Consider the following 27,293-nt stretch of genomic DNA (forward strand, 5'->3'; position numbering starts at 1 on the left):
GTCGGATGCTTAACTGACTGAGCCACCCAGACACCCCATGCTATATTTCTTTCTTTAAGAGCAGTTATCTCTGTTGATAACTATATATTCAAAGTGTTATCATTGATGTAGTGAGTTTCCTCCAATAGACTAAACTTTTTTAGGGTAGGGGGCTGTATTTTTTTTATGTTTACCATTATATTCAAAGGCCTATTAAAATGGTTGTTCGTGGTACATGTAATTATTTGTTAAGAAAAGGAATGGAGAGAGGGAGGAAGGAGAAAAGCAAGCAAGGAGGCAGGCAGGCATATCCCCTGCTTTACAAACACCCCCAACCTATTAGGGACAGGAGTCAAATACATAAACAAAGTGTAATGCTGTACTCCCCCAAAATGGAGGGTACAGATGCTTCTGGGAGGGGAATTTAGGAGGCTTTCTGGGCCAAGCAGTGTCAGGGTAAACAGGATTTGTCCAGGGTAGGAGATTATTCCAGGGAAGGAGATAGCTTGAATAATGGCTCAGAGGTGTGAACTCTCATGAGATGTGAGGAAAATGTCATGGGTTTGCGAGGCCAAGCTGGGATGGTATGCAAAAGCCATGTCATGGAGGAGCTTGTAGGAACTGCTGAGAAGTTTGGTCTTTTTTTCCCTAAAGATGTTGGTGAAAATTTGAAGGGCTTTAAATAGGAACTAAAGTAAAATTTGCACTTTATATGGATCACCTTGCTGGTATTATACAGATTGAAAAGAAGAAAGACCAGGTTAGAAGCAAAGACACCAAATTGAAGATTTGTAATATTGTCTAGGAAGCTGAGGAGATAAAAAGTTCTATTGAGGGAATGATCTATGGTGTCCAATTTAATAGGGCCAAACAATACCTATGGGAGAACAACAACTATGGGATTACTGCCAACTTTATAAAACATATTGGGAAAATGCAGGGGAGAAGTTTGGGGATGGTATAGATTGCTGTGAATTACTGAGTATATGAGAGACCAGTAAATTGAGAAAATTAGTGTGCAAAAAGAAGCATATAGCAAATAGGCTTATTTCTAAATTCTTCCTATTTCTAAATTCTCCCAGATCTCTGAGAGTGACTGAATTTATAGTGTGGTCTGGCCTGTGATTCATAGGAGATAAGTAGCAAATACGTATGCAATTCCTTGTGTATTTATCTAGGTGAGTCTGGGTCAGGATGAGGATTAACATATTATGTCTTAATGTATATACTACGTGTATAAGGGAACACTAATTCTGGTCTCATGTGAGTCTATGTGGAAATCATTGAGGACAATTAATTAGTTAATTTGATGGCATTTGATATAACGCATTTGCTATTATAATATAATAAATAATTCAATAAATATAAACGGGGGTTAAATTTCACATTCCATAGCCTCAGAAATCAAGGAAAATTTTCTATCAGGGAAATGAGTAATTTATATTATAATTTAAATGCCCATCTGCTCTCAGAAGAGAGTATAAATTATTTTCCCTTTGGTTTCTCAGTTTATGCACATGAAATCTGTGCTGTCATTCTTTAGTAGATGACAGCTCACTCATGATGCCACAGAATATGTTGAGACCGCTCAGTAAATGATTGGAGTTCACTACTCATTAAGTTTTATTCTACTGCAGTCATTTTACAACCTCAAAGACAGAGTAAAATGCAAAATTTTTGTTTTCTAGCCAATAAAAATTGTGACTTTTAATTCCTGAATATAAGCAAATTCTACAATTTCTGGACCTGGAAATAGAGTTGTTATAGCAAAGTGGTTTGTTTGCATGAATTATTATGTTTTTAGTGTGAACTGTTTTGTCTCTAAGAGAAGTTTGGACTTTCTGTTATCTACTATTTTCTGCTTGATTTTATACTATAATATGAAAGAAAATAAGAATAGTGAGGAGTTTTCTTGATAATATAATTTCTTAAGAATGTTAAAAATATGACAGTAATGTACTGGGCAGCCAAGAACATGTATGTCATTTTGCCAAGTTAGTCTAGTGTTACTGGATTAGCTAATTTACAAGAAGCCAAAAAGTCAAGAGTTTTGTGCCATTATCATTATCATGAGGAACATTTTTAAGTATTCGTTTCTTTGATGCACTTGCAAAGCACTTTGTAAAGGATTCTAGATGGATGTAGTTCCTGTTCTCTACACATACTATAATTTTTAAGGCAAAATTGTAACTTGATGGATTGTAACAATCCAGATAAGGTTCTTAAGTGTCTTCCAAATGAACACACCAAAGACTTTAAGTATGTTAATACCAAAAGAAGGTGCTTATCTTCTGTGCATTCAAAGGAAACTGAGTTAGGGAATATGGGAAAAGTGTCTGGTGAAAATGCTACTGCTCTTATGATTTTTCAAGTCTAACAGAGGAGGAGGGTGAGGTATCATTAACAGATGTAAATAGAATGGTAAAATTAAATCCTTGCATGAAGTAAGATTTTTAGAAAATTTGGAGGTGACAAATAATGGACATGAAATGCTAGAGAACCCGCCCCCCCCAAATGTGCCAAACTAAATAGACAGTAGAGTTAAAACTGTCTGCTGTATGTAGTATGATGAAGAGCTTAAAAATAGGAGGTGATCTTATTTTTTGTGGGCATTGTACCGAGAAACTAGTAAAATGTCTTGGGGTGCAGCTATCAACATAATTAGGGAAGAAGGGAAAGAAGAGAAGATCTGTGTAAAAAACGTTGCATATTCCAGCATTTTAATGACAATACCTAGTAGAAAGCTATGCCTCTAATTAGAACAAATAAAATGCGTTTTAAGAGTGAGACTGTCCTTTAAGGAATAGTCACGTGATTTGTCATCCTTTTGTCTCCCAACTCCTTCTCATTTATGACATAGTTCTCTGACTTTCTACTTTCACAGTAATAGTGAAAAATCTTTTGTTGATGCTGGAATGGTGGACTGTTCAATGGCACTTTGAATATCGTGTCTGATCTGGTTGAGATAGTGTACTCAACCACGCAGACTTTCAAGGCTGGCAGTGAGCACAGAAGAAAAAATCAGAGCCAAGATCCAAACCAATAGAATGGGGATTTTTTTCTTTTTTCTTTTTTCTTTTCTTTTCTTTTTTCTTTGCTTTGCTTTGCTTTGCTTTTCTCTTTTCTTCTCTTTTTCTTTATTTACATGAATAAGTCTTCTTATTCTTGCTTTTTCTACAGAGTGGGAACAAAAGGCAACATTTTCCACATTAACTTTCAGAAAGAGGTTAAATTTTTTTTAATGTTTATTTATTTTGAGAGAGAGAGAGAGAGAGAGAGAGAGAGAGAGAGAGAGAATGAACAGGGAGAAGCAGAGAGAGAGGGGGAGAGAGAGAATCCCAAGCAGGCTCCACTCTGTCAGCACAGAGCCCAACATGGGGCTCAAACTTATAAACTGTGAGATCATGACCTGAGCCAAAATCAAGAGTTGGACACATAACCAACTGAGCCACCCCCGCACCCCTCCAAAAGAGGTTTTTAGTTGTATTGATTACATATTATATTTGTTTGCTTATGTATTTAGCTGGAGAAGTTAGCCTTTGTAAGCAGTCCTCTAACAAAAAAATTCCCTAAGCCTATCAAAGACATTAATTTTGTATTTATTATTTTTACCATACTAAAAAGAATGCACAGAGGGGAAAAACACTGATATAACTTCAATGGGAATTGAGAAACAAGCAATATCAAGAAAATGAAGGATTTTTTTTTTTTTAAGGATAGGATAGTTCAGAGGGACATGCTGTTTCTAGCTATAAAGTCTGAATATTTAAAACTATTAATTCTACCCAAGGTAAATTACAGGCTTAATATAATTTCAGTTAAAATAAAAATTCAGGGGCACCTGGGTAGCTCAGTCCATTGTGCATTCCACTCTTGATTTTGGCACAGGTCACCTTCCCATGATTGAGCTCCCAAGTCTGGCTCCACGTCAGATTCATTCATTCATTCATTCTCTCTCTCTCTCTCTCTCTCTCTCTCTCTCTCTTTCTCTCTCTCTCTCCCTCTCCCTCCCTCCCCCGCACACACTCTCTCTCTTTCTAAAATAAAAATGAGTAAATAAATCAAAATTCAAAGTCAAAAACAGTATTAGTGCTTATTTGAAAAATCAGAAGAAAATAATTAAAAATAAATTTAAAAATCTAGAACATTTCGAGTAACAAAGTAACACTGGCCCTATTAAAACATGCTATAAAGTGAAATAAACTTTACAAACAAGCTAAGAATTTATAAGGCTAAAAAGATGTACTTAGAAACATGAAGCTATTAAGTGGATCAGTTGAGATTTGAACTCAGGCTCATTGTATGCTAAAGCTTGTGCTAATTTACCACACTTCCTCCTATAATGTTGACCTAGTTTAATCTCTATGTTACTAGAACAAAATGACAAGAAATCTTTTAACAAAAGAGAAAAGATATCCTAGAAACAGGCCCTTAACTATGTGAAAGTATGTATCATAGATAAAGGAAGGTCCATAAATCAATATGAAGTATCAGTTTGTAAATAACTAAAACAATTATCACTTAACTATTTAAAAAAATTAAATCTTTACTTTAGATGACCCAAAATTAATTCCAAATATATTAAATATTGTAACGTAAAAAAGTTAATCTGTAAAGGAATCAGAAGAAAATAGAAGTTAATAATCAGCAACCTTTGGATATAAAAGGACTTTCTATCTAGAAGAATACACAGAGCAAACTAAGTAGGTTACACTATGTAAAAATATAAAAATTCAATCAAAACAGAAAATAGAATTGAACAGAAATTTTATCTATCTATAAATATATAAAGAGCATCAATACATATATATGGTATAAACATATATCATATGTATGTATTGATCAATATATAAAGATTCCCTGGGGCACCTGGGTGGCTCAGTAGGTTGAGCGTCCAACTTCGGCTCAGGTCATGATCTCACAGCTCGTGAGTTTGAGCCCCACATCAGGCTCTGTGCTGACAGCTGAGAGCCTGGACCTGCTCACACTCTGTCTCTCTCTCTCTTTCAAAAACAAATAAACATTAAAAATAAGAAGAGCCGGGGCGCCTGGGTGGCGCAGTCGGTTAGGCGTCCGACTTCAGCCAGGTCACGATCTCGCGGTCCGTGAGTTCGAGCCCCGCGTCGGGCTCTGGGCTGATGGCTCAGAGCCTGGAGCCTGTTTCCGATTCTGTGTCTCCCTCTCTCTCTGCCCCTCCCCCGTTCATGCTCTGTCTCTCTCTGTCCCAAAAATAAATAAACGTTGAAAAAAAAAATTAAAAAAAAAATAATAAGAAGAGCCCTGGAGTGCCTGGGTGGCTCAGTCAGTTAGGCTTCCGACTTTGGCCCAGGTCATGATCTCATGGTTTGTGCGCTTGAGCCCCACATTGAGCTCTGTGCTGACAGCTCTGAGCCTGGAGCCTGCTCCCGATTCTGTGTCTCCCTTTCTCTCTGCCCTCCTCTGCTTGCGTTCTCTCTCTCAAAAATAAATAAACGTTAAAAAAAAATAAAAGAGCCCCTTCAATTTAATAAGAATCTCAAAAAGGGATAAATTATGTGAATATAGAAGATAGTAATAGTATTCAAATAAATGTTTATTAGGTAAAATACAGTATTATAGTTATTCTATCAGTTAACAGTTTTTTTATTGATAATATTTGTTGCTGTTAAGGATGCAAAATACTGACATTGGGAATGCATATGTAAAAAGAAAACCAGAAGTTTGTCCAATGAAACAACCTAACAAAGGAAGCGGATTCGTGTATTTGCTTGTTGCTCTTCCCTAATCCATTTTATAGGGTTGTTCTTTGGCCAGGAGCTCCTGTATTTAAGAAAAGAGAAGACCCTCACTGTGTAGTTGGTTTTTATAAGCTTGAAAAGACCACATATTGCATGCCATTAATTTTGTTAGCCCAGGGTTTTAGGTTAGAACTTCATAAAAACATAAAAGAAAACCTCCAGTTTCTTTGGATCTTGGATAAAATTGCCTGTTCCTTATAGAATATGTACCCAGTGGGTATTCAGAGTTTGTGCAGAAAGCAGGAACTGAATTAGTATCAAGCTGAGTCTTGATCACTTTGAGGTGTTTCTTTTGTTGAATGCCAACATTGTTACAAAAGTGCATTTGCTGTGACAAATGAAAATATAACATTTTCCTTAAGAAGTGGATTGTGGAAAGCTTAGTAGCAATAATGTGTTTATCCAAAAATGCCTCTCTTATTTGCTTTCCCCTGAACCTCTGTTCTTTTATTTTTCCCTTGTCAATTTTTATTGTAGTTTAGCCTCTGTGGCAACGGAAGGGAATTTATGTTTTTTAAGAAGGCTAGTTATAGACATTGATTCACTGATGTATTAAGAGGCCAAGAAGTCTGTTTGCAGTTCTTTCAAAAGCTGCTTTTGAATTTTTTTTTAACAAGTATGTTTAACAAGTAGGACCCAGAATAATGAGTTTTAAAGAAACATACTTTTATCACTATGTTTCCTCTGGAAATAAAAGGATCCACTAAATAAATTACCTTCATATAATAGTGCACTGACTACCTTCAGACCTTATGATGTTAAAAGTACCACTTGTCTACGTATATACAGACTGTATATGACACTGCTGCCTTTTTCCTTCATTTTGTAACTCTTAAGAAGAAAGTCAGAAAGGGAGGAGGAGAGAAGAGGGAATACACCAGCATTTTCTCTCCCAAGAATGAGGGAAAGGAACAGTAAGGCAGCGGAAGGAACACTGGACTGAATTTTGAGGAGTTTGCTTTGTTCTTTAATCTCTTTGCCTCTCACTAGCCATGTGACCTTGGGTTGGTCAGTCTGCCTGTCTGGTTTTTAGCTTCCTCGTCTACAACAAGCTGCATTGAGGGAGCTGTGTCATTTCTCAGTTCATTGCTTGTATAAAGCTGTATAATTCTTTTCAGAGAAATAAGCTCTAGAATGTGGATAATTTAATTCCACATAAAGTAGGAATAATAAAAAAGATTAATGTTGGTATAGTTGAAAAAAGCTCAAGGGACTCTTGTGGAAGGATATATGTCAAGTACAGGATTTTTATGCTTCTCTTTTTTCTGCCATTTATTAGGGTTCTTGTTCACTTATTTGCTCTAGTTGTATATGCATTGTGCTATATGTCTTCATCTTCTGACTTACTAATGTGAGTTTGTTTTTTTTGTTTTAATTTTTTTTTCCTTGTACAAGACAAGCATGATTTTTTTTTTTAATGTTTAAAAGAAGGTGGGGAGGGGGAGAGAGAGAAAGAGAAAGAGAACTTCAAGCAGGTTCCTCTCTGCCAGCACGGAGCCCAATGTGGGCCTCGAACTCACGAACTGTGAGATCATGACCTGAGCCAAAAGCAAGAGTCAGATGCTTAACTGACTGAGCCATCAAGACACCCCAAGATTTTGTTTTTTTATATTCCTTTGACATTGGCCTTCATGTTTGTGGAGAAGGTAGTTAAAATAACCAGAGGGTTTAGCTGATTGCTTTTTTCTTCTAGAATTGCAGTCCATTTCCATTTTAATTCTACCAACAGATTTTTCTGTATCTCTAATATCAAAATACTTTTGCTCTGCAACTAGATTTCCTGATTTACCTAAAATAGTATTAATTTGAATGCCTTTGATGTTGCTTTGAAAGCAGTATTTTAAATAGCAACTATTTTTATTCAATACCGTTACCATGGTAATAAAGAACATTCACTTGATTTAAACTTTTCAGAAAAGGAAAACTTAGACTCTATATGTTTCTAGTTGGTTTGAATGTACCACTCTAAGTGTGCCCTTTTGTTCCTATTTTTTGAAGTAATTTGTTTTTCTAAGATTACTGTGCATATTTCTTTTTTTTGAGAAAAATAAAACATCAAATTTTTACAAACCATTAATTTCTTTAAATCCCTAGGAGAACAGCTCTTCTTTCCCTTTTTAAGTAATTTTGTAATTACATTTTAAATCCTTTTTCAAGTAGCTCTAATGGAATTGCAATTCTTTTGTTGTCCTGGCATTTCCCTGTGATAAACAGAGCTGCCCTTGAGAATAAGAATCTTTTGTATTCATCATGTGTGACCAATAATAGGTACTTAATAAAAGTTTGTTGAGTGGGTGAATAAATGAATAACATATGATTTAATTGATAAAAGTTCCTCCTGCTCAAAATATTAGTTTCATTCCCAATTTTAAGTTTTCTTCCATTACAAATTATTGATATATAGTAGACCACAAAAATATCAGCAGAATTATTTACTTCATCTAGCACCATGGGTCAGAAGAACTTCTTCTTTGGTCTTTGTTTCACTTTTTAAATAAAACCTTCCTGATTCTTTTGCTTCATATTACCAGCATATCCAGGCAATGTTGGTTGATCTGTTTTTATGGACCCTTGGAGTATACATTTAGCACTTATTTATTTGCAGGATACATATCTTTTGATGACATATGTGCTCATTACTAGACCTTAAGCTTATTGAGGACCTAACTTGGTGCCTGATCAATAAATATATCCTGAAAAAGTAATTTTTAAATATTCATATTTTGTTTATATATTTAAACAGTACTTCCTAAATGTTATGGAAAAATAAATTTGTGCCTTCTCTTTCAAGCAGCCGGTGTGTGTGTGTGTGTGTGTGTGTGTGTGTGTGTGCATGCATGTTGTGTTTCTTCATTGGTTTTATGACTTCCTTAGAAAGTAGAGGAGTGGACAGTGTTAAAACAACTAATATGTAGGAAATGTGAATGACAAGTACTCTTGAAGACATGTTCATGTGTATGTACAATCATGGTATACACATCTATCTTTTAAAAAATACTACTCTTAGGTATGTACTATGGAGAATACAAACGGTATAGGTAAAATAAAAGTTAATGCCTTTCTTTCATCTCATATCCTTAAATATATTCATTCTTGGTGTATATGTTTACAGACTTCTTACATATATTGTAGATGAAGTTATCCAGCACCTTGGGGAAATTGCACTGCTGGAGAAGATTTATTATGTATGATGGCTTATCAACTCCTTAAGTCCCGTAAAGGATATTTTTCACTGTGGCTTTGGGAAATTCATTGGTGATAGGCACTCTAGAACCCTGAAAAACTCCCATGGTGACTCTTTGTTAGGCTAAGAGTGATAAGTGAGAGAGGCCATTATTGAAGTGGGGAGATGATGTGATCCCTGAGAGGCAGGGGCTAAAAGACCACACTTAACTTATAAACTCAAGATGGCTGAAACAATGTTTTGTTTTGATTGATTTGTAAGATATTTGGTGTTGACTAACTGACCATGGCATCCTTAGAACTCAAATAGATGGGCAACCTATGGCAAAAAAAGGCATAACCTGAATCATCTCTCTACAAAGTACAGTCCTTCCACTTTCCAGACTTGAGCCAGTTCATAGATTTTGAACCCCTTTAATAAAGGGATAGTCAGGTCCCTTTGAGAAAAGACCCTTTTATTTGTCAAAATTAAACTGTTCAATGATCTTATGATTTGGCAGGGTGAGTGCCTGGGTGAAAGGGGAACATTCAACCTTTAGGGAACTAAACATTGACTCTACGGTGACACTATATCCTGAGGAACCAAAACATTACTGTAGCAGACCACTAACAGGGCTGTTGGGAACTTAATGGAATTTTGACTCCAGTGTGTATCGCCATAGGCCCAGTGGTCCCTGACTCCACCCCAATTTCAGAATGCGTGATTGCAATAAACATACTGAACCACTGTCAGACACCCTTGTCTATATAATCTCCTTCCCTTCCTCTTTTATATTATATTTTTCTTACTCATGATGTTTTGTGCTTTTAGGTGGAAAGGAACATTTCCCATGTTTTATTGTTTGTCTGTCTTAAGTTTACTTCATCATCCATGCCAGTGTTTTCTTCTTGAAGTCCAATAGTTAGACCCCATTCTTTTGTATTTGTATAAATATTGTTAAAGATATGTGTTTAAAGACCTCGTTAACCATAACATGGTCTTTGCCAGCTTATTTTTTTACCTGCAATTCCCTTTCTAAAGAGAAGAATGTCCTTTGGAACTATTATTGCATTTTTGTGATACAGTCAAAGGGGGTGGGTAGAAAATAGAGAAGTGAGAAAGAGGAATTTTCATTGAAATGACTTGTTTTCATTAAAAAAAGAGAAAGAACAGAAAATTGAATACGAGAGAGGAAAAATAGGAAAGAAAAAGGGAATTGAAATAAATACCTATTTTTCCCTATGAGCATATGAGCTAGACATCCCTGGGATATAAAAGCTGCCTTGTAATAGAGAATGTTAAGTTACACAACCCATGGAAGGAGTGTAAAGGAAGGTGTAAGAGGTTTGTGGACACTTAGAAAATATTCTTTCCTCACTCCTCCCCACCTTCCCATGTATCAATGATTTGTTTTTGAGCAATAATATGAAATTAGAATTGCTTTATTAGTATCTTTTGATGAATTGTCAATCTATATTCACCATTATGCACAGAGACCAGGCCACCTGAATAGATTCCAATTACTGTAAAGCTATTTTTTTCCCCATAACATTGATCACCTACTAGACCTTCTACATATTTATGTGTTAAATTACCATCCTTGTGCATAGTTTTCATAAAATAATGAGTAACTTGTAAAGTAGGTGCTGATTCACTGTCAACAGATTTGATTGTTTTCATGTGTTCAATGAAATCGTTATGGCCTCCTGGGTGGGTGGCAGATATTGACAAACATTTTGCTCAAGTTACACGTTCAACTCTTCTGAAAAATTACAGTAAATTTAGTGTTTACTTTTTTATTAATCATTATGTTTTTTAGCTTACTACTGTTGAAATGATTTCCTATACTTCATAATAAAGGACAAAATAAGAGCTTTCAGGCTGCTCTGTACAATTTAGGGTGGAGTATTTAACTCTAGTTCCTGTATAATTTTCATATCAGCCTAAATTATAGCTTTCTGCATTTCCCACCGACACCATCACCTGAAACCTTGACGGCTGTGTGTATCTCACGGGCTACAGCACAGGGTCTGGTGCAACAGGCTAGTATACCACATGGCCTGCAGGGTGCTTAACTTACTTCTTCCACTATCAGCCCAACTGAATGGTGTTATTTGTCCCAAGGAATGTGTGTCTGAGAGCACTTCATTTTAACAATGGGCATCTGTACTTGTAATGAAGGTGTTAATTAGGTTACTTCTAGAAAGGGCTGGAAAGAAATTGATTTATACTGACCTAACTACATGCACGTGCATCTTACCCAGTGGTAGCCGAAAACATAGCAGAAGCTCTACGCACAAAGTGGAGGTCTAACAAGGCCATCTGCTGCAGGTTGGGTTCACCAGAAACTGAGTCTGAGAAGTAATTTATGAATGTAATATGTTTATTAGGGATCAGCGCCCCTGAAGGGAAAAGGAAGGATGTGGGATTGGGTTGAGGAAGAACTTGAACCACCATGCAGACTCTACGAAACCTTAGCCTAACTGGTGGGAACCCCGGAGCAAATACCAGATGACAGATACTTCACTGAAGCAGAATGTGGGGGAGGGGGTTGCTTCTCTGTATCAACCACAGCATCCCTAGCATATTTTATTAGTAACATTTAATTTAAAAATAAGATTCTGAGATGAATACTAAATTGAGCAGAATGCTAGCAAGTATAACCAGAACTGTCCTAGGTAAATCAAGACAGCTCCCTGTAAGATTCCCTTCATATCTCCCTGTAAGATTCCCTTCCGGAAGCATATGTTCTTTAAGGGACCTGAAGTTGAAAAATGATTTGAAAATCACTGAACTCATCTCACTCATTTGTATATTGAGAGAAGGGATTAAGAATAGAGGCAGAAATAGAGAACTCAGACTTTCTGACAACCAGTCTGGTATCTTTTCTAATATAACTTGTTGCTTCTAAGTACTGCAAACTATAAAGGAAGATTTGTTCTTTGGTCTACCCTGTATAATGCATATTCATTGATAATACTGCCTGTATTATGAGATAATCTTCAGTTTTCCTTGTAAAATAATAGTGATATTATGGTGTAATCATTTATGGATTTTGCTTGAATACTAAGAGCATGGGGATGATGTCTGTTTCCTTGCAACATTTATCTTATGGTTTCTGATACTACATTACATTATCTAGTTATTTTTATTTTTATTTTTTTAATATGAAATTTATTGCCAAATTGGTTTCCATACAACACCCAGTGCTCATCCCAAAAGGTTATACTAGTTATTTTTAAAACTAAGATTAAGTCTTTAACAAGTCTCTTTAATATCCCTTAAGGATTTTATTTTAATTCTTCTTGAAGAAAAAAAAAATTAAAACTGGCAAATTAAGTGTAATATGAGCATTAAAAGAAAGAGGAGAGGGGCATCTGGGTAGTTTAGTAGGTTAAGCATCTGATTCTTGATTTTGGCCCAGGTCATGATCTCAAGGTTTGTGAGATCAGGCCAGGAGTTGGCTCCATGCTAAATGTGGAGCCTGCTTAATAATCTTTCTTTCTCTCTCTCTCTCAAAAGAAAAAGAAGAGGGAGAAAATTTATATCTATTAATAAAAATATCAGTAAATTCTTACCAGGTTTTTTAGAGCAACATTATCACTCTTTAGAGATGTTTTATTTGAGTTTCTTTCCTTGCCCATGATAACATAATACTTGAAGTAGTTAAAATACTCATTTCCATAGTGGAGACTATGGAGAAACAAAGGTAAGGACAATGGATTACCTGGAAAGAAACCATGATTTGGAAATGGTAAAACTTTGACAGTGTTCCTCCAGCAAACAACAGCTATTTCTTAGGTTCTTATTGAAGATACCAATTAGGTGGCTATGATAACATCTTTAGATGCAAAGGACTTTTGCGTTACAGAAGGATGGCATCATGTTTTCGTTTTCTTTTGTGCCTTTAATTAATTTCTTTCTTTTTCTTTTTCTTTTCTTTTCTTTTTTTTATTGTGACAGGGAGATTTTATTTTCTTATCTCAGGAGTTTGCATTTTGGTCTTTTGTTGTTATGGGAATTATTTTTTTTTTCAATTTTTTTAATGTATTTATTTTTATTTTTGAGGCAGAGCATGAGCAGGGGAGGGGCAGAGAGAGAGGGAGACACAGAATCCGAAGCAGGCTCCAGGCTCTGAGCTGTCAGCACAGAGCCTGATGCGGGGCTCCAACCCACGGACTGTGAGATCATGACCTGAGCTGAAGTCGGATGCTCAACCAACTGAACCACCCAGGCGCCCCTGTTGTTGTGGGAATTCTTATTGTATTTGTTACATCTTATGTTTGGGGAGGATTACAAAGTGGCTGTTGTTCACAAAAGGGAAAATAAAGAATTGAGTCACAATAAATGTACAAAAGTTTGAGTTAGGATTGGAAAGATTATTTTATTTTTCTCATCTTTGATTTTAAATAATTAAGTGTATTGTCTCACAATTGATTGTCCAGAGAGCCCAAATCAGTGTAATCATGTGTAGTATGCCCTCCAGATCTGATAGCCTCAGGATCATTCTGTTGATTGGGAGAAGGGAAGAGTGGGTGAAAGTCTACAAAAGCTTATGTTAATTAAAGTATATCCCCGACTGGTAGAAAATCATGTTCAGACATCATTTCATCATTAGTCAACTCATCAAAATACCATTTTTCAGAAAATCCTCTCATTCTTTTCATTGGCTTTAATGAAATTATTCTAAGAGCTTCATAGAAGGACTGAGATCCAGTGTTTGCATAACTGTCATTTTCTTAAGAAATAGGCTTTGGGCCTCCTGAGAAAGCAGCTCATCTGGTGTGACATTTGCTGCAAGAGAATGAAGTATTATTTTAATAATTTTGCTTCTTAACAAAGGAAATATCTGTCTGTTTTGGTCTTTTTCCCAGCGTCTGATAAACAATGGGTTGCTAATTAATTAGTTGATAGGCAGAAATCTAGGAGAGTAAAGAAGGACTAATGTAAGAATTCTAAATAATTTTTCACGTACTTGGATTTTTCTAAGGATAATTTCTTTTTAATGTTTATTCATTTTTGAGAGACAGAGAGAGACAGAGCATGAGCGGGGAAGGGGCAGAGAGAGGGAGACACAGAATCTGAAACAGGCTCCAGGCTCTGAGCTGTCAGCACAGTCCCCAGTGCGGGGCTCAAACTCACCAACTATGAGATCCTGACCTGAGCCGAAGTCTGACACTCAACCGACTGAGCCACCCAGGTGCCCCTCTAAGGATAATTTTTATTGTGTACTTTTATTCTCATAAAGAAAAAGTGAACAATCATACATTTATGGGATAAAGTTAGTCATATTTTGAAATTTATGAATATAACGATAAAAATAAACATTTTAAAAGGATGTAGTTTTAGGCTGCTATTTTCTATTTGTGTATATGTGAACTTTTTTTGACATTCATGATAGCTACTTGAAGGATCTTCATGTTTGCTTGGTATTGTTTGCATTTATGATATTCAGATTAAAGGATGCTTCGAATGTAGGAATATTCATTATAGATTTCATAGTTCAGGTGGCTTTGTAAATAATCTCTTACATGCTACTTTTGCTGTGTGTGTGTGTGTGTGTGTGTGTGTGTGTGTTTTAAATCCTATCAATATGTTATCTCTAGAGATTGTCTTCAGATTTACAATCAAATTTTGTGTGTGTGTGTGTGTGTGTGTGTGTGTGTGTGTGTGTGTGTGTGTGAAAACCTCCAGCTATTTTATGTTATGGTTGTTTACATTAGGAATTCTGATTTTCCTTTGCATTTAAATCAGTTTGAGAATCATTCAGTAAAACTTTTATTTATATTTTTAGCACCCAAGGATATATCATATTCAATGTAGCTGTTTGATTGAACAGTTCTTTACTTGAGGTATAAAGTTCATGTTTGCTGTTGGGTTTTGGCTTTATTTTTCAAGATCTGTTTTGGGAAAGGGATAAATGGAGGGGGGAAAGGGAAAAGGAGAAACACTACAAGTCATTCATTTAATGAAATGCTACAATAAATTGGAAAGTGCACTGAAAGACAATGGTCATATCAGAAGAATTTACTAGTCATTTCATTGAAATAAACATTAATTCTGTTCATTAAAAATAGCAGTAGATAAGTCAATAATATAATTTGATTTTTGAAAATATGAACTCAAAGAGGAAGTGTACTTGAAGAAGAAAAATAAATTGTGCTTTTTTGTTTCTGTGGACTCTTTTCTCAGTCCCTCCCCAGGTGCACTGTACGAATGTCAGAGTGGTGAACACAAGCAGGAGAATAGAGGCCAATTAAATATCTGGTTTAGTGTGTTTCAATAAATATGAAGAAAAATCCACATCCTGCTTCTCAGCCTACTTTGTAAACACTGTGTTCACAAATGTTTAACATCTGGCTCTTCAGTAACTGGGAAGTGGGGATTGTCATCAACTGCAGATTTTCAGTATTTTGTGGAAATTGCACACCTTCAGTTAGAGATGGATTTACTGCAGATTGGAGTTTCAGCTTTGCACTCTGTCTCAGCCTGATGGTGTGACCCTCTCAAGGCTGGAGGTCTGGTACCCTTGCTTTTCATGATTGATAGATGACCAGTTTTGCTTTTCTAAAAGGCATTATGATTAACTGGGGAAGTTTTCTTTATGCAATAAAAGTGGAAATATCACTTCAACTAATATTTACCTAACATTTTAATCTGTATCAGATAATGTTCTGTATCCTGGTGGCACTATACTTCTAGAGGGAGAAGGAGAGGTGTGTAGACAATTACACATAACATTAGAAATGTAGGATGAAACACTCTGTAAGTGTAAGGACAGAGTATACTCAGAGTACACACAGTAGGGCCATCTATTCCAGATTTTGTAGGAGGAGAGAAAAAAAAGAGGAGGCATCAAGGAAGCCTTCCCATAGGAAAGACTAGAGGTAATGAGTATCTAGTTCTGGAAGTACGGGATTAGTATCAGAGTGATAGACTACTTTATGCAAGGCAGATAACTGTGCAGTACAACTATTTCTAAAGTAGAACTAAAGATCCTTCCTTACATTCCTCTTTTCTCTCTTTTTTTTTTTTGCTCCCATTTCCTTACTCTCTCTCCTCTCTCTTACCTTCTTCTCTCCCTCTTTTCTCCCTTCTTTTCCCTTCCCTCCTTCCTTCATTATGAACTTCATAAGCACAGAATTTTATTAATCAAATTTTTGGTTCATGGGCCAGTGTCATCATTGGATTATCCCTGGTCTGCATTCATTTATGTATTCATTTATGATGCAGTAGTTCATAGATATGAAATATTAACAATTATGACCCACCTTTTGCTTTTCTATTTCATCTTCTTACCCCTTCTAAAAGATAACCATTATCCTGGGTTATGTATATTATTCTTTTCTTTATTGGGCTGCTTTTTTTTCATATATAACATATGTAAACAATACATTGGTTGTTTTTTTAACTCAATATATGATATTCTTCTGTATGTAATCTACTAGTATTTTTTCCACTCACCATTTTACTATGCTTTTATTTGTAATTGAATTCATTCTGTTTCACTTCAATTAATATTCCATTGTGTGTCTATGCTACAAATTGTCAATTCTTCTGTTGATGGGCAATTGAGTGGTTTGTCTTTATGTTGTAATGAATAGTACTGCTATGAATGTTCTTTTACTTGCTGCCTAAGACATTATGTGACCGTTTCTGCAAGTATATACATCAGAATGGCAATAGAGGCATTTAGGTTGTGCAGAGGTTAAATTTAAAAGATAATCCCAAATTGTTTTCCAAAGCTATTGTACCAGTTTGCATTCCCACCAGAAATATATGAGCTTATGTTGATCCACATCCTCTCTAACACTTCATCTTGTGAGATTAATTTCTGTCAATCTAATGCCACATGATGTGAATGCTATCTATCCGTATGTAGTTTTGATTGCCACTTCCCAGGTTACTAATGAGATTGTGTATTTTCTAGGTATATTTATTGGTCATAAATATCTCTTCTAATCTTTCAATTATAAGATTTTGCTAGTCTACACTAATGAGTACTTTTTATATTTGTATTTGCAGTTGTTGCAATATCTTAATCATAAAAAGAGAGTCATTAAAGTAAAATAGACATATATTAGTACTACATAAAATGGTGGGTACATTTCTAATAAAAGATGTGCAGTCAAAATAATTGACAAATTAAAAGAATAGGTAATAATTTCATTTTGACATTATTTTCATGAATGATTTTTTTCACAACTTGATGTTTATTTTTCTTTTGACAGAACGATTTCGAGACTTACTACTTCCTCCATCTAGTCAAGACTCTGAGATTCTACCCTTCATTCAATCTAGAAATTATCCCAAGTAAGCACTAGGAGTTCAGTGGATCTTGGGAAGGGGAGGGGTGTGGTGACGGGAGAGATTTGGGAGGTAAAAAACAATGTTTTCTTTCTAAGGATTTCTGAAAAAGCTAGAATACCCTAACCTAATTAAGTAGGGCATCTCCTGTACTGTAATGTCTTAACCCACAGCTGGGTCAGAAAAAAAAGACTTGCTTGTGGTACAGCCCAGCTGTGACTGGGAGCATGTGCAGAGTGCAGACTGTAAGTTACCTGGTCTTATAGGTGCCTGACCGTGCTTCTTTTTGCTTGAGTCCGTATCAGTAGCAACAGATATTTTGTGGGTGTTCCCTCATCTGGTTTCCTGTTTTCTAACCTTTAAATGCAAGGATTCATTCATGTTGTAATAAGTGGTTTTCAAATAACCCACATGTTAGCTATGATTTTAGTAATTTCTGTATATTCCTCTTTACTATCTTGATAATTATGGGAAGTGGAATCTCTTTCTTCTCTTAGATGCCAGAAGGTTACTTATTGGTTGAAGGAATATGCCTTCATCTTTCCAGAAAATAAGGAAGTAGCAGGGTGTTTTTTTTATTAGGCATCCTTTTCCCTAAAAGCTGATGGATGCTAGTATCTTGATCCCTCCTGTAGAAGCTCGGTGCACCTTCTACTTCATGAATGTCTTATTGTATTTACTAGCTACCATACAACAAGCTGGAGAGTGAATAATCTGGTATCTGATATAGAAAAGGAAGCTCATCAAGTTAAAGAATTAGAGCTTGATTTATATATATTTCATCAAAGCCAATCAATATGATAAATGACTCATTCTTTGGTTTGGCAGTGTTTTCAAGTATCCACTGAATTTCACTTTCTAGAATAATTTTTTCCTCTAATACTTAGCTTTGATAGTATTTCTTTAACTCTGATAACAAAATTAAATACAGAATCCAAATTACCTGTTCTTTGTCTTTGATATTAATCCAGATTTAATCTTAAGTAATAATCTTCTAGTCCCCTGATGGGGTTCCTCCTCAGGGACAGACAAAAAGCCTGGACAGCCTTCCATGCATACATGGTGTTTCATATACGTATTGACAGGGAGCACAGAGGAACCTGAAGGAATTGACACATGTCTGTCCATGTTTTTGTCTCCAGCTGCTGTTTAGAGGCCACTGATGCCTGTTCTTCTGCCTCTTAGGCTTACTGTCCACCTGATACTTTTGCTTAAAGAGGGGAATCACAGTCATTTCTCTGTTGGTAATCTGTTTGCAGCTATTTCCCTAAGTTTCCTTAGCTGTATGTTCTTACATGTATCCTTTTTGCTCTTAGATTACTTTTCTGATAGTGATGTGATTCATGCTAATATTTAACAGAGATGCCATGTGGCAGTCCTTTGTCAGTGTCTAATCCTTAGGGTAATCATGTTTTGTTTTGTTTCGTTTTGTTTTGTTTGCATCTGTGGACTGGAAGAATAAAAGTCATCCACTGATGCCACATACCCCATGTCGTGGTGATTAAGAGTACAGACTCTGAAGCAGACTGTCTTACCAGCTGACTTTGTGACTTGGGTCACCTAACCCTCTGTGCCTCAGATCCACCTGTGTGGAAGGTGTGAGATAATAATACTTACCACTTAGGGGTGTTATGAAGATTGAATAAATTAATAAATGAAAAAATACTTAGAACTCAACTTGACACATACTTCATTCTAGCTGCAAGTGTTATTTGTTTAAAATTACATATAGAATTAACTAGAATTGCATGTTTCCAAACACCTTAGGGAAATAGATCGTTCATTGATCTTATAACAGGATACTTCTGTTAACCTGCCCTTACTAATATTTAGGGAAGTACTATTTATTTAATATTTCTAAACTATTGCTGATGTGAGGCACTGCTTTGGTGACCACTTAACAGCTTTATGAGTTTCAGTTTTCTGAACTATCAAATGAAAGCATGCTAATTAAAGGTTTCTGGGTCTGAATAACATTTATGAAAAAATTCTGGATTAAATACAGTTAGTTTATTCAAGTTATAGAATATTAAGCATCTGCATCCTCCCATTGCCCATATAATGTCTAGTTTGGCAGTGGAATTTTAGGAGGTGCTGAGAACAGAGAAAGGATAATAGAATTCTATTTGTGCTGTGCCTGAGGAGTGTTAAATTGGTCCAGAATAGAGCATAGGAACAAAAACTCTGGGCATGTAGTAATGCCCATGTAAAGAATGCTGGGGTAGAAGAGACCATTGTGCTAAGGGCAATTCAATAAATATAAGTGGGCAGGGATTTGTGTATGTCTAGACCTAATTTAAACTATTTTTGAATTATTCATGGTTTTAAATATCCTCATTTAGTCTGTCATTTGTATTCACTTGCAAATATAATATCATTTATTTGTTATTGAAGATAACAAATAAGTCAAGGAATTTGTAATTTTGTGACATGCAAAAATTTCCAGAAAGCTGAAAATGTAATCAGACCATTAGTATTTGTTGCTTTCATTCATAATGCAGTATACCTGTTTACGCTAAGATTTTTTTCCCCTCACTTTTCTGCTTGTTTTAGTGACTCACTAAATACAGACTCTATTAGTGAGACATGTTTTAAAAGCTGAAATATGGTTTAGGAACTTGTTTGCCTTATATCGTGTAGTGTTACAGGGTGATTTTCGCAGAGCATAGTGTAGCTGACCTTCTAGTGATCCACAGTCTACCCTGGCTAATAAAAGCTGATAAGTGGACAGTGGTAATTGAATTGAGGGTAGGATCTCCAGTCAGCATATTGTACCTATAATCTTAAGCATCCTGTTATCAAGAGATGACCTAACAGATAATGAAATAGGGAAAAGAGTACATTTTATTCAGTGAAAAAATATTTGTGAAGAAGAGAACTGACCAGTTCTTGAAGTGTGTGTGTATGTGTGTGTGTGTGTGTGTGTGTGTGTGTGTGTGTGTGTGTGTTTTAATGGAAAGCCATTAGGGAAAAAAAAATGTTCCCTGCTGGGAAACATTATTCCAAAATATAATACTGTTCATTCATCACATTTTTACATTTGTGATCTTCCATTTGACCCATTGCCAAAGCCCAGCACATCCATTCTCATCAGGATGTATTTGGAGATGTTGTATCATGAAAATTATTGGAGCATGAATAGGTGTTACCATTGTTAGAGACAGATGAGGGGTGCCTGAGTGGCTTAGTCAGTTAAGCGTCCAACTTCGGTTCATGTCATGATCTCACAGTTCGTGGGTTCGAGCCCCACATCTGGCTCTGTGCTGACAGCTCAGAGTCCGAAGCCTGCTTGGGATTCTGTGTCTCCCTCTCTCTCTGCCCCTCCCCTGCTTGCACTCTGTGTCTCTCTTTCTCAAAAATAAACATTAAAAAAAATTTTTTTTTAAAAAAGAAACAGATGAATGAAAAGAAGAAAATGAATGTATACCCAGTACAAAACCTATGTTGATTCATAGGTTAGAGGAAAGAAATGGAGATAATGAAACATAAGGTTTGTTGCTCATTTCTTTGGTGTCACTGTCATTAACTTTGAAGGATTTAGGTTTATAATGTATTTAAACAAGAGAGTAGCTATAAATACTCATATCCTTATGGGTGCAGCTTGGAGACATAAAACGATTGGAAGACATTTGGAATAATTTTACTCACAAATGACTTGCAACCATTTTAGCAATTAGGCCAGCAAAACATGATCCAATGACTCTGGAAGTTTAACCAGAATGTGCATAAAAATATTGTAAAAATGTAGGAATAAAATGTTACATATCTTTATTTGGTTCTCGTGAAGATCAAGTTCTCTGGATTTCATAATTATTAAGAGAAAGGAATATTATTTATGATAAAATTCAGAACTATTCCCCTTTGATGCGGTTTACTACCACAGGATAACCTTCATTATTTAGACAATAAAAGCAATGCCTTACCATTTCTAATGGACTGCTTAAAAATGGCTTCAAATGGTGATATCATGTGATACACTTAAACTGCGAAGCCTCAGAAGACTTTTCCAGATTTCATCTGTTTATTTAAATGAGGGTAAAGTGACTTATCCAAAGTCATATGAAAGAGCTGGATCCCAAACTCAAGGTCTGCCTGGTCCCTAAATTATACCTAATTGTGCCATACTGTCTCTCATTCATTCTTCTCTCCACTTTTCCATTAATCCATCCTTCAAATATTTATTGAACAATTACTGTGCACTAGAGGCAGTCACAATTACTGAGAATACAAAAATAATAAGGACATAACATGTGGCTTTGAGGGACCCAGGGTCTAGTGAGGAAAAGGCAGAATCAGACTTTAATGGAAAGGCCCATAGTTATAGATCAATGCACTAAATTCAGTGGAAGAAGAGAAGAGAAAGTGTCTTCCTATCTAGGTAATTCATGTGATGTTTAATTTTCCCTTTGAGTAAAGTCTTGACAAATGGTATGGAGCCAGATGAAGAGGTGCATAACAGCATATAGAGCCATGGAAGTGGGTTGTTCATTGATCACCTTCAGGTATTCTTGCTGAAAAGCCTTTGTGTGTGTGTGTGTGTGTGTGTGTGTGTGTGTGTGTGTACATGTGTGTATGTGCACATGTATACAATATGTGTGCACGTGTATACAGTGTGTGTATGTGCACACGTATACAGTTTGTGTAAACACACACTGAAGGGCTAGGGTGTAAGGAGAAATGAGGGCAGGGACCACTCCATGAAGGAGCTGGATGGTCATTTACAGGAGTTTGGACTTTGTTGTGAAGACAATGGAACATCATAAAAGATCTTTAAGCAAAGGAGCAAAATCATTAGATTCACATTTTCATAGTTTACCATGGAGCCAGAGAGGGACATGAGGTACATGAGGACATGAGGGCTAGCACACTAGCTAGTTGATAATTTTATATTCAGGAAATCAATGAGAAAGGATCAATTTTGTTGTGATAGTAACAGGGAAAAGCAGGTAGATATCTCAGGATTTTAGGAGGCACATGACAAGAATGTCAGGACTACTGGACAAAGGGCAGGAAGATGAAAACTGAAGGGGAGGGGCAGGGAGAAGAAGGAGTTCAAAGAAGGGTTTCAAGCATTTTCACTTGGATCACATCCTGGATTCATGGTCCCATGACTGGGGACAAGTGGCAGGTCTCTCTGAGCATTTTTTTTTTTTTTTTTGGTTTCTGTTTCAAATGGAGGTAATAATGGTACCATAGGAAAAACTCCCTATTTCTTTTACTCTCACATACAATTCTTCAGACACCAGATGTAGGGTGTGGTTTTTCCCACACCAACCAATTCTTCAATACCAGCTGGGTGTCCTACATTCAATTCAGTTCAGACACCAACCAGAGTTAGTATAGACCCCATTCCCATATGACTGCCCACCCTCATTTCTAATGCCAACAGCAGGTAGTAGGTCCCCAGTGTACCCACAATCTCTATCCACATTGGCTACAAATCAGAAATTCCCATGACCTTCTCCTCAGATTTAATCATTTGCAAGAACAGCTTACAGAACCCAGAACTACTTTATGGATTTACTATGTAGTAAAGAATATGATAAAGGACACAGATGAACATGAACAGCCAAATGAAGAGATACAGAGGGCAAGGTCTAGAAGGGTCTTGAGTCCAGGAGCTTCTGTCACCATAGAGTTGAGCTGCACCACCCTCCCTAGACTGTAGATGTGTTCACCAACCTGGAAGCTCTCTGAACCCCACAGCATTGGAGTTTATGGAGGTTTCATCACAGAGGCATGATTGATTATTAATTTCATTTCCTGCTCGGCTTCTCTCTCCAGAAAATATAGGGTAGAGCTGAACATTCCAAGCTTTTAATCATGGCCTGGTGCTTGTGGTGACTAGTAGCCCCCTTCCACGAGCCTACCAAGAAGCACCTCATTAGAAAAAAATAGGTTCCCATCACCCAGGAAATTCCAAGAGATTTAGGAGCTCTGTGTCGGGAGCCAGGGGCAGAGACCAAAATCAATATTTCTTATTATTTCACAAGTAGCTTCTCTCTAATATTGCTTTGAGGAATGCACAGTGCCTGGCATAATTCTACTCTGTAAGACTTTGTGACAGTTCAATAAAATAATACAAAGTACCTTGCAAATGCAGATTCTCTCCACCAGTCCTCATTCTCAGCTCTCTTCTGCCTTTTCTCGAAGCTATGCCTTAACTCAGGGTGGGGGAAAGTTCCTACCACATGGCCTGCCTTAGTGTCTTCAGTCTGGATCCTGCCAGAAGGCACCCATTGTTCTGACAAAGGCAACTGTGTACAGCTTCCACAAGTACAGCTATGCCTAACATTTTAGTCTTGCCTTTCCCTAAAGGATTATTGTTTCTCATCTTCTCATCCCTGCACTTAGGTTTTCTTTTGTGTAGTGGGTGATATGCCAATACCCATCTGGCAAGAGATCTAACAAGTTGATATTCTGACTAGAGTATGGAATGCAGTATGAGGGTTCTCAGTTCATTTGATACTCGCAAAGGTAGGCAAGCAAGATGTCAGAATTAAGCTGGAAGTAGGTCCCAGCCCCTGGGCTGACAGTCACGCATAGAAACCCTGCTGTCAGGATTGCAGAAGCAAAGTGGACCGCCAAACCCTACAAACAACCCTACAAAAACTGAGGCAGTGCTGAAATTGGGAAGACTGGCCCAGACATGTGATAAGTCAAGAAATTATGTTAGTGCAAGGCTAGTGGGAAGGCAGCAAGGATACCTCAGTGCTGAGTGAGAGATGAGCTTATCCGGACTCAAATAAGGAGGGGATCAAGGATAGGGCCAAGAGGAACCTGCAGCTGGGAGGCCAGACAGCCAAAATCCCAAAATGAGCTGAGAAAGTAAACAGTTTCTAGGGGATAAAGTACGCATGTGTGCTTTTCTATCTAGTGCCTTTGCGAGCTGTCTACTTACGTTGTTCTGCCCCGTCCTGCACTCTCTGCTATCATATATCTTCTCTCAGACACTAGGTATTTTTAGTTTCTGAGATTACTGTTCGTTGGTTTGTTTGTTTTGACTCAGAGATTGTCTGTCAGGTGAGAGAGAAAGTAGCCTGAAGTTCTTCTTTTGTTACAAATCTTAAATTCCCACCTTAACTTCCTTGGACTGGAACTACCTCCTTTTTTCATAAAGTGATTTCTAGCTCATTAACAATATTCTCAGCTCTACAAGAGGGTGGTATCATCAGAGTTAAACCATGATTTCAGATGCTGTTTATGAATTCTATAGATTAGGTGAATTTTATCTTATTTATTCATTTTTTAAGTGTTTATTTTTAAGAGAGAATGGGGGAGGGGCAGGGAGAAAGGGTCACAGAGAATCCCAAGCAGATTCTGTGCTGACAGCAGAGAACCCTATTTGGAGCTTGAACCCACAAACTGTGAGGTCATGACCTGAGCCAATATCAAGAGTTGGACACTTAACAGACCGAGCTACCCAGGGGCTCGGTCTAGATTAGGTGAATTTTAATGCAGCCTTATATTAGTGCTGTTAGCGCAGAGCCTGGTTGGGATTATGTCTCTTCACCTGCCCCCCTCAAAAAATAAATAAAGTTAAAAAAAAGCCTTATATTAAACTTATCAAGTCATAATGGTTTATGGTGGTATAATTTTAATAATATATCTGTTTGTTAGAATTCCTTGTCAGAATTTTTCTCTTTGGAAACCCTAAATTAATTAATGGCTTCTATTCATAAGACCTGATTGAATAATTCAGACTTTCGAGAAACAAACATCAGTCAAAGTGGTTTTTTAAACAGTGTTGCTTTTATTTATACGTGATTGAATTAGGTAAAAAAATCACACATGAAGTAGAGATTTCTTAACCCGCTGCTGGTGAAGTGTCTTTCCTTAAGTTGTTCCTAAAGTCCAAACAATGTGGGCCATCACCTATCAATCCCACCAAGTCTTAACTGACATAGATGTTAAGGGCCTACCCTGATCAACATATTTAAAATCACCACCTGCCCCAGCTCACTCCCTATCCTCCTTATCTGCTCTACCAGCAACATCAATGTCACATGGGATAATGTTAGAAATAAAAATCTCAGATGTTAGCCCTGATTTACTGACTCTGAAAATCTGGGGGTGGAACCCAGCCCTGTGTTTTTAATAAACCTTCTAGGAAATTCTGATGCACACTAATGTTCGAGAACCATTAGAGCAAGATAGATTTTAAATACTGTTTCAGCCTTTTTAACACCCTCTCACTTCTAGTTGTTTTTATTGATATGATTATCTCCTGGGAGTAGAATGGTCTAAAATTCCAAAACCATCCTCTCCAGAGAAACAGAGACATTCATCTTTTTCCCAGATAAAGAAAGAATTGTTATATGAAGGATGGCCCCAAACCCTTCCAGCCTGCAAAGCAGGATTTTCCAGAAGTTCCTTGGCACAGTGTGCTCTTTTCAGACTTTATTTGCCTTTTTGTTTTATCCCTAACCAAAATAGTTTATTACTGTAATAAATTAATATGTGATCATTAAGGAAATGAGCTTTGGAATCAGACTCAAAAGGAACTGAATAAGTCTTTCCTGCCTCGGGAAAATTACTTAACATTTTTGAGCTTTAGTTCCTGGTCCAGCAAAAGGGGAGGTTATACCTCCTGAGAAAGCTATCATGTGGATTATGAGGGGAGCTGTATATAGAACAATTGTAGGCCCTGGATTAAATTAAATGTTCAATGAAGAGTATCTGTTGTTAGTACACCTCATTTTAGGATTTGGAGCTAAGAGTCTGGGATAGTTTTTGATTTTTTTTTTCATTAGAAGAACTTTTTATTTAAAGTGAAAGCTAATCAGATAAAGATAAGAAAGGAAAATAATTTTCCAAAAATGTACATTTAAATTAGCATTAAATGGATGCGAATTACAACCCTTTATTATTATTAATAATAATATCTAACGTTTGTCAAATGCTTACCATGTCCAGGAACAGTGTTAAAAGCTGATCAGGTGTATTCCCATCCAGCTACATAAAATAGAAATGTAGCTTAAAATGATGAGGGCTTATTGTTCTCATGTAACAGGAAGTACCAAGATAATTGGTGGCTGGAATGTGTTCATCGTCAGCACCTCACATCTGAGGTGTCTGTACCTCTCCTCCCGTTCGCTCTCATGGTTGCAAGAGGACTTCTCAGCTTCAGCCACCATATCGTCATTCCAGGCAGAAGGAAGAAGAGCAAAGTGCATGCAAGGTGCATGAGGGCTGAGTTGGCCTCCCTTTCAAGGAATTTCTCAGAACCCCAACCGAGAACTTCTTATACCTAGTTATCCTAAACTCTTTTTTAAGTGGGCACATTACTATAACACCACCCAAGAGTTAGGAATGAAGAAGGAAAAAGAGATAAAGGGTAGACAGCCAGTGGCCTTTGCCTTGCCTGAATTAATTCATTTAATCATCACAATAACCAGTGAGACATGTATTATTTAGGTCCCTGTCTATTTACAAAGGATGTAACTGAGGCACAGAGTGATAGGTAACTTGATCAAGGTCATGTAGCCACCATCTGGTAAAGCCATGATTTAAACTAGATCTGAGAACCTACATTCTAATTTTCTATGTTACTATATATTAAAAACATAGTTTGATTATCTTCCTTAAATTTTCCATAATAACTCTTTTAAGTTGTATTTTTCCTCCTACTAGGATTTTGAAAGGCAGATTTTTACTGTTAAAATTTCTGTACTGAAAAAAATTGCTGTGGAAGTTTTGAGAATAGAATATTTCACCCTACTAAGAGCATTCTCCCCCACAGTGAATGAGGACTTGACTATAGTGGTCTTGAAGTTAAAGGGAAATGAACATGTTGAACAGATTTTATTTTTTCAGTACTTCTTTCAACAAATATTTGTTTGGTGCCTACTAGTTACCAGCAACTGGAGATAACTAATGGGCTACACTATTTTAACACAGCATCCTGGTTTTCTTGGGTTTCTGAGTTAGTGATAAAACCAAAGGAAGAAATCTGGCAATGTCTAGACAGTAGGGCTGGCTGTACTTAGAAAATTATGTTTTATTCTTATGGGGTTTCATTGTTTTCCAACCACTTCCATGTGTGGTATTTTGCCTGTTACACCTGT

The 27,293-nt window shown here is 36.6% G+C and overlaps 1 protein-coding gene across 5 annotated transcripts in view; it reads left to right on the forward strand.

Moving 5' to 3' along the window:
- The window catches only part of NOX4 (NADPH oxidase 4), a 168,233-nt gene that overhangs the window by 97,904 nt on the left and 43,036 nt on the right, over positions 1-27,293 (forward strand). For all 5 annotated transcript variants that reach the window (XR_007144956.1, XM_047823952.1, XM_047823954.1 and 2 more), the window contains one exon: positions 17,151-17,232. Coding sequence is in view for 4 of the 5 variants with exons in the window: in XM_047823952.1 (XP_047679908.1) it covers positions 17,151-17,232 (82 nt within the window). In the remaining variant the exon portion in view is untranslated. The remainder of the gene's footprint in view (positions 1-17,150; positions 17,233-27,293) is intronic.

Source organism: Prionailurus viverrinus, chromosome D1 (genome assembly GCF_022837055.1).
Source record: "Prionailurus viverrinus isolate Anna chromosome D1, UM_Priviv_1.0, whole genome shotgun sequence".
NCBI lineage: Eukaryota > Metazoa > Chordata > Mammalia > Carnivora > Felidae > Prionailurus > Prionailurus viverrinus.